This window comes from Salpingoeca rosetta (genome assembly GCF_000188695.1).
Source record: "Salpingoeca rosetta unplaced genomic scaffold supercont1.12, whole genome shotgun sequence".
NCBI lineage: Eukaryota > Choanoflagellata > Craspedida > Salpingoecidae > Salpingoeca > Salpingoeca rosetta.
Genome location: NW_004754922.1, coordinates 1,343,957 through 1,351,456, shown reverse-complemented (window position 1 = coordinate 1,351,456; position 7,500 = coordinate 1,343,957). Strand labels below are relative to the sequence as shown.

Below are 7,500 nucleotides of genomic sequence, written 5' to 3'. Positions count from 1 at the left end.
AGTAGCCCTCCACCAACCGCTTGTTGCTGCTGCTGCTGCTGTTGTTGTTGCTGCTGTAACTGCGGTTGGGAGCTGTTCCTGCGAATTAACGGACGTGGAACTGGTGGAACAACGCCACCACCGCCACCGCTGCTGCTGCCGTTGATGGCAGTGATCGGGTTGGATGCGAGCGATGGTCGCCGTATCAGAGGCGCTTGTACCAATGGCGGTGGCGGCGTCGTTGATGCTGTCGTAACGGATGTGGCAGGTGTGGCAACTGACGTTGGTGTGGCAACTGATGTCGCTGTTGCTGTTATGTTGCCGGCTTGCCCTTGCATCAACTGTCGCTGGAACGGTGACGATGATGACACCTGTCGACGAAGAGGCTTCACCCTGGGACCACGACGACCACTGCCACCGCCAGAGCTGATGCTGTCGATCTTCGCGTCACCACCGCGATGGGCAGCCCCTTCAGCCCCGGCATCAACGCTGCCAGGCGATGCCGGCGGCTTGGTGGCCTTGGTATTGCCCGTTGCGCCCGTCTTCGTGCTGGTAGTGGGAGCGCAGGCTGTAGGGCGAGGAATGGACACATGTGCTGCGGCAGCGGCCTGTTCGCTCGGCTGTTGCTGTTGCTCGTCATTCTTCTTCTCCTCTTGCTCCTGTTGCTGCTGCTCAGAGGGAGAGGTGACGGCAGCCACGTCACGGGTGCTGTGCGTTGCATCACCACCACCATCACCAAGGCCATTATCATCGCCATCGTCAAGTGCGGGTGCTAAACCATCAGTCTTTTCGTGCTTCTCGTCATTGCCTTCCTTCCTCTCATCCTCCGTTGTGTCTTTCTCCGTCGTGTCTTTCGCCTCCAGTTCCTTCACTTCTTTCATCTGCTTCACTTCTTTCATCTGCTTTTCCTTCAACTCCTTCTCCTTCTCCTTTCTACTTCGTCGCTTCTCTCGTCCTCCGCCCCATCCGCGCGTCCATCGCGCCAGTCCCCGCCGTTTTCCGTCCACCACTTGCTGCTGCTGCTGCTGCTGCTGCTGCTGTTGTTGTTGTTGTTGTTGTTGTTGTTGTTGTTGTTGTTGTTGTTGTTGTTGTTGTTGTTGTTGTTGTTGTTGTTGTTGTTGTTGTTGTTGTTGTTGTGTGTCCTTCACACCGCGAGCACGAGCCTTGCCCTTGGTCACGCCACCACCACCACCACCACTGCCGCCACTGCCGCCATCAGCGATGCTGTCCCTGCTCTTCCTCCTCTGCCTCTGCTTTTGTTTCTGTTGCGTGCGCTTCTTCCCGCCACCACCACCGCGTTGCCCGCTGTTGCTTGCTGTACTTGTGGCCGATGCACTCGTGGCGCTCGCATCGCTGCTGCCGTTGCTGTTGCTCTTCCGCCGCAGCCGCGACTTTGATCCTTTTCGCAGCGGTTGCGGCTGTTGTGATTGGTGCTGCTGTTTGTGTACTTGTTGCTGCTGCTGTTGTTGTTGTTGCTTCTGGCGGCGTGTTGTCTTCAAGCTCGTGACGCTGCCGCTACTTCTCCGGGAGTGCAATTGCGACTGCGACTGCGACTGTGCGCGCGCGGATGTGTGCATGGATGTTGATGTGGCACCAGATGAAGGTGCAGGGGCGTCTGTGATGGGATACGCAAACGATGTTGACGACGACGACGACGGTGGCGCTGCGACAACACCAGCGGCAGCGCGTGTTGGCAGGCGGGATGCGGAGGTGGTGAATGATGCTGATGCGGACGATGGCGCGTGTGAGGGGAGCGACGCAACGCACCCGCGGTACTGCTGCTGGTCTGGCGGCTCGAGGAAGCGAACACCGTCGAAGATGGCAGCCTGCTTGCTCTGGTACGCGTCCAGCCTGTTCTTGGGGTCCATGTCCAGCAGCAGCTCCATAAACCCGATGCACGCGTCCGAGAGGATGCCGTTGTAGCGGAAGCGAAGCGTCTCCTTTGCCCGCGCGTTCTGGATGCGCACCTTTCGCAGCGACGGGTGGGCGCCGAGGTATTGGCGAAGACAGCGCGGGAGCGGACCAAGCACAAGCTGGATCTTGGCTAGCTGGTCCAGGTCGCTGTCGCCCGGGAACAGCGGCTGCCCATCCGCCATCTCCGCCATGATGCAGGCGATGGCCCAGATGTCGACGGCAAACGAGTACGGCATGCCGACGAGCAGCTCTGGCGGGCGGTACCAGCGCGTGGCCACATATGTGGTCTGCCCGGCGCCGTCCGGAGCGGCCTTTCGCGCAAACCCAAAGTCGCACAGCTTGATCTGGTGGCTGTTGGAGACGAGGATGTTCTCGGGCTTGATGTCGCGGTGGATGACGTTGTGGACGTGGCACCAGTGGATGCCGAGCAGCAGCTGGAAGGTGAAGTTGAGCACCTCCCCTTCGTCCATGCCGCCCGGGTACTGGTCCAGGAACTCGAGCAGGTTGCACTTGACGTACTCAAACACGAGGATGAGCTTGTGTTTTCTGCGAAAGGCCTCCAGGAGCTGTACGATGTTTGGGTGCTTGAGGTGCTTGAGCATCTTCAGCTCGCGCAGGGTGGTGGCCTCGATCTCCGGGTCGTCGCACTCCTTGAACTTCTTGATGGCCACGTACTTGTTGGTGTTTGTGTCGATGCACTTGAGCACGACGCCATATGCGCCCTCCCCGATCACGCCCACCACCTTGTACTTGTTCATGGCGTGTGGCATTGAAGGAGGGAGGGGGGGCGAAAGTCGGCTGAGGAAGGCACAGATGGAGGGGGGAGAGAGGATGTTTTGTGTAAGTGTGTGTGTGTGTTATGTGTGTTGTGTGTGTTGTGTGTTGTGTAGAAAGGCGCCTTGTCCTGTGGAAGAGCCAACTTCGCTGCTCGTCCTCCCCTTGTGGGTCGTGTTTCTGCTGCTGCTGCTGCTGTTGCTGTTGCTGTGTGCGTAGTTGTCTAGTTGTTGTTGGTGTTCTTCTGTTTCTACCTCCTCCTCCTCCTTCTCGTCCTCGTCCTCCTCCTTCTTCTCCTTCGTCCTCCTCTTGTTTGGCGCCCGTGTGTTGTTGCGCGCCCGCTGCGCTCAGCTCAACAACACAGCCACAGCCACAGGCAACCAGCCAGCGGGGATGCGCACCAGTTGCTTAGAAGCCCCCCATCCAACCCTACGTCTGGAGAGGAGAAGGGAGGCGCGTGCGTTTGTGCGTGTGTTGTGCGTGTGTTGTGTGTTGTTGTTTTGCGTGTTGTTTGCTGGTGGCTGGGTTGTTTGGTTGTTGTCCTCTTCCTCTTCTTCTTCTTCGTCTGTTGGCGTCAAGCCTGGATTTGCAAATTGCAGCCGCTTGCAATTGGCAACTTGCTCATTTTTCTTTGCGTCAGGTCAGGCGGGCAGTGAGAGCACACGAAGCAAGCAAGATGTGGGAATGGGGTTGCTGGCCGTGATAGTGTGTGTCTGTGTGCATGTGTGTGTGTGTGTGTGTGTGCATGTGTGTGTGCATGTGTGTGTGTGTGTGTGTGTGTGTGTGTGTGCATGTGTGTGTGTGTGTGTGTGTGTGTGAAAGGCTCGCATAGAGAGACACACGCGGTATTTGTTTGGTGATTCACATACATCTTTGCTCTTTTGTTTCGTTCACAGCTCACATGGTTGTCGTGTCTCGTTGTTCCCCGCCTTTCCTTCTCCCCCAATCAACGTTACGTTGTGGTGATGTGAACGTTAACGGTTCTTCTTCTTCTGTCTTCTGCTGCGCTTCTCCTCTCTTTTCCTCTTCCTTTGGTTCTGCTCCATTTGGTTTCTCTTCACCTTCTTGCTTTGCTGTGTGACAGCTCCCGATCGAGATATCAACCAAGCAAGCAAGCGGTTACCAGTCCAACCAGCCCCTTCCTTCATTCCAATCACATTCTCCCATTTCTTCACACCAACCAGCCATGTCTCTGTGCCGTGTTGCCCGCCTTGTCCGCCTTGCGGCCCCTGCCCGCGCCATGCACGCCGCCTCCGCCGTCCGCTCCGTCCAGGGCACTGGCGTAAGTGTGCATATGGGTGTATGTGTGTGTGTGTGTGCTGTGTGTGCTTTGTTGTTTGTGCGTGCTGGTTTATGTGTGCTTTGTTGTTTGTGCGTGCTGGTTTATGTGTGCTTTGTTGTTTTGTGTGTGCTGGTTTGTGTGTGTGTGTGTGTGTGTGTGTTGTATTGTTGCGCTTTCACCTGGTGTTGTTGTGCTTTCGCTTCGTCTGCGTCGTCACGTGGTTGTGTGTGTGTGCGTGTGTTCGACTCGTGCGCGCATGCATGTACATACCTTATTTTTTTTTTTGGCTCGCTCTAGTCTCACTCCTTGCATGCCTCTCCCTTTGTTCTTACCCGCTGCTGTTTTCCTTATCTTCATTTTCCGACCGTTACAGTTCAGCGACAAGGAGCTTGCTGAGGAGACCATCTACATTCGCAAGCACGAGGCCAAGATCCGCCAGATGAAGCTCAAGGAGAAGGTGCCGTGTGAATGTGTGCGCGCGCGTGTGTGTGTGTGTGTGTGTGTGTGTGTTGGTGTATGTGTATGTGTGTCTCTTTGTTTGTACATATGTTTGTTGGTGCGCATGTGCTCTGGCGTGTGTGTACCTGTCTGGTATGTTTCGTGTCTGTGTTCCTTTGTGGCCATGTGTTGTTGCGACCCGCCATATCACACACACACACACACACACACACTCACACACACACACACACACACACACTCACACATCTTCTGCTTCATCCGCCTCGTCATCCCCTGACACGTCCCGCCATCGCTCACCACCACCGCCGACACCACCACGTCGCTGCCGATTGCAGGCCGAGATCACCAAGGACCGCGAGGAGATTCTTCGCCTTGCAAAGGAGACGAAGCGCCCGCACGTCAAGGAGCTGCTGGAGGACCTTGCCAGCCACGTCTGAGCTGCCATCCTTCCTTCCATCCACCCTTCCTTCCCCTTTCACCCATCTCTCTCTCTCATGCATATCTACGTCCCGCGGATTCAAGCACATGATGCGGCAAGCAGGCAACAAGCAAGCACATTTGCCCTTGCTGTTTGTCGCCTTGGCTTGTTTGTTTGCTTTGCTGTGAGTGCGTCTGTGATTGTGGGTGTAGAGTAATCGTGTGTGTGTGTGTGTGTGTGTGTGTGTGTGTAGTGTAGTGCGGGCGCACTCAAAGTCGCGTCCGCTCATGCATCCACACACGCATGCTTGCACCGCGCTTGGTGTTGTTGTTGTCGCCGTGTGCCTGATGTTGACCCTGCTGCTATGTTGCTGTCCCGCGCTTTGTGCCTGCGTCTGCTGCGCGTGTGTCGTCGTCGTCGTCGTCTTTGTGTTGCGTGTGTCGCATGCAACCTGACATTAGAGCGTACACACCGCGGCACACGTTGCAATGAGGGTGATGTGTGATGTGGGTGTGGGTGCTGGGTGAAGAGAAGCAACGATGTGGACTCATGTCAGTACACACACAAACTCACTCACACATGCACGCACAAGTGAGGGAATTGAAAGCGTGCACTCTCATCATCAATATCCTCCAAGAAAAACACACACAAACAGCGAGGAAGACAACAACGAAGGAAGGACAGCACCTGCACGCACAAGGCGATGGAGTTGGTTGAGTATCGGCAGTGCTGGCAGGGTGGCCCAGGGCTGGATGACGCGTTCCGGCGAGTGGAGAAGGGGGTCAAGGCACACATCTCCCAGCTTGATGCCCTGGATGCCGCCATCAGCAAAGTCATCGCAGCAGAGGTGCGGGCAGTGTGTGCATGTGTGTGTGGGGGTGTGTAGTGTGTGTATGTTTGCATGTGTGTGTGTGTGTGTGTGTGTGTGTGTGTGTGTGTGTCTGTCTGTCTGTCTGTCTGTGTGTGTGTCTGTCTGTGTCTGTGTGTGTGTCTGTGTGTGTCTGTGTCTGTGTGTGTGTTTGCATTGTGTCTGTGTGTGTCTGCTTGCCTGCCTGCCTGCCTGCCTGCCTGCCTGCCGGTCTGCCTACCTTGCCTTGCCTTGCCTTGCCTTGCCTTGCCGGTCTGCGTATTGGTCTGCCTACTTGCTTGTCTGTGATTGCTTGGAGCTCACACTCTTCATCACCACACTCCTCATCACCCTGTGTGATTGATTGATCGATGGTGTTGCTTCTTCGTGTGCCCAGAGCTGCAGCAGGCGTACGAGTCCGTGTCAAAGGTCTTCTTGCATGTCGGTGAAGCCTTGGACAAGGATACCGCACACGCAAACTCCCTTCAGCTTGGTAATGCCTGCGCGTGTACGTGCATCTCGGGATGGAAAGGAGCCGATTGTGTCATCGTGTGTGCAACTGCGTCGTCATCATTGTTGATCTGTTGGGAAGCCTGGCACTGCAAACACACACACACATACACACACGCACACACACACACACACACACACACACACACACACACACACACACACACACACACATACACACACACACGTACACACACACACACACCGCGCGCGCAACACCTGAACTGCGCGTTTTTCCCCCCACCCACCACGCTGACGTGATCCCGTCAAACGTGCTGCCCCTCCCACTCCAGGCGATGCGTGCCGTGAGCTGGCAGACGTCGCACGCACGGCGCAGCAAGGGCGTAAGATGCACGTGCACATGCTTGCAAGCAAGGTGCTCAAGGGCATCAACGAAGAGCGAACACAGCTGCAGGAGCAAGGCAAGGTGCTGCGCGAGGAGCGCAAGCAAACCCAGGACAAGTACTTCTCCCAGCTTGACAAGTTTCTTGGCGCGTCGGCCCGCAAGAGCGACGCGGAGCTGAGCGACCACGAGGCCAAAGTTGCCTCCCTCAGGCAGTCATGGGCGCGGTCGTGCATGCACTATGCGCAGTACCTCAACCTCTTCCAGCTGTCAAAGGGCGTCATCGCCGGACATGTGCGTGTGTATGTTTGCATGTGTGCATGTGTGTGTGTGTGCATGTGTGTACATGTGTGTACATGTGTGTACATGTGTGTTCATGTGTGTGCGTGCATTTCCATATGTGCGTACGTGTACGTACGTGTATTTTCATACGTGTTTACGTGCGTGCCGTCGTGTGCCGCCCGCTTCTCTGCGTCCCTCCGCCTCCATCTCATATTCACACCCCGATATCGCGATCCTTCCCCGCCCCTGCAAACATATCCCAATTCCTCCCCCCCCCCTATCCAAACGCAACTGCAGGTTGTTGGCTTCATGCAGTCGATGGCCACGGTGAGCAGCGAGTGTCGTGCTGCGCTCTCGGACCACGAGGACGTGGTTGACACCGCTGCCAGCGCCGTCGAGTGCATTCGCGCGGCCGGGGACGAGCAGCTTGAGATCAGTGAGCGGCTCATATCGGAGACGCTTGATCTCGATGATGAGTCCATCAGCGCACCCATCAACGGCATCAAGCGCGGATTCCTCCTCCTGCAGACCCGCGGCATGCTCGGAGGTGTTGCAAGGGGGGGGGGGTTGAGGACGAGGGGCTGTAAGAGGGTGGCGTGGTACGGTGTGTGTGTGTGTGTGTGTGTGTGTGTGTGTGTGTGTGTGTGTGCCTGTGCCTGTGTGTGTGCGTGAGTGCCTGTGTGTGTGTGTGT

At 56.5% G+C, this 7,500-nt stretch overlaps 3 protein-coding genes across 3 annotated transcripts in view; 2 read left to right on the top strand and 1 right to left on the bottom strand.

The window, feature by feature from the left end:
• Positions 1–3,024, bottom strand: part of PTSG_05370 (CMGC/CDKL protein kinase) — a gene marked incomplete at its 3' end in the record, with an annotated part of 4,186 nt that extends 1,162 nt beyond the window's left edge. Inside the window, exon 1 of the mRNA XM_004993882.1 lies at positions 1–3,024. This exon is cut by the window's left edge and continues 1,162 nt beyond it. Coding sequence (XP_004993939.1) covers positions 1–2,663 — 2,663 coding nt within the window. The 5' untranslated portion in view covers positions 2,664–3,024.
• A 629-nt stretch (positions 3,025–3,653) lies between these two features.
• Positions 3,654–5,345, top strand: PTSG_05369 (uncharacterized protein). The gene is made up of 3 exons (XM_004993881.1): positions 3,654–3,949; positions 4,323–4,406; positions 4,744–5,345. Exons 1-3 carry the CDS (start codon positions 3,854–3,856, stop codon positions 4,843–4,845), a joined length of 282 nt encoding a protein of 93 aa, XP_004993938.1. The 5' UTR covers positions 3,654–3,853; the 3' UTR covers positions 4,846–5,345.
• A 55-nt stretch (positions 5,346–5,400) lies between these two features.
• PTSG_12302 (uncharacterized protein) overlaps positions 5,401–7,500 on the top strand; it is a gene marked incomplete at its 3' end in the record, with an annotated part of 9,376 nt that continues 7,276 nt past the window's right edge. The window contains exons 1-4 of the mRNA XM_004993880.1: positions 5,401–5,673; positions 6,071–6,166; positions 6,477–6,820; positions 7,106–7,355. Of these exons, the coding sequence (XP_004993937.1) occupies positions 6,533–6,820; positions 7,106–7,355 (538 nt within the window). The 5' untranslated portion in view covers positions 5,401–5,673; positions 6,071–6,166; positions 6,477–6,532. The remainder of the gene's footprint in view (positions 5,674–6,070; positions 6,167–6,476; positions 6,821–7,105; positions 7,356–7,500) is intronic.

Bases quoted from the DNA above. Each gene is read 5' to 3' on its own strand.
- PTSG_05369 (XM_004993881.1), top strand. From the start codon at position 3,854: ATGTCTCTGTGCCGTGTTGCCCGCCTTGTCCGCCTTGCGGCCCCTGCC. The intron at 3,950-4,322 runs GTAAGTGTGCAT...CGACCGTTACAG, and splicing joins GCTCCGTCCAGGGCACTGGC to TTCAGCGACAAGGAGCTTGC. The intron at 4,407-4,743 runs GTGCCGTGTGAA...TGCCGATTGCAG, and splicing joins AGATGAAGCTCAAGGAGAAG to GCCGAGATCACCAAGGACCG.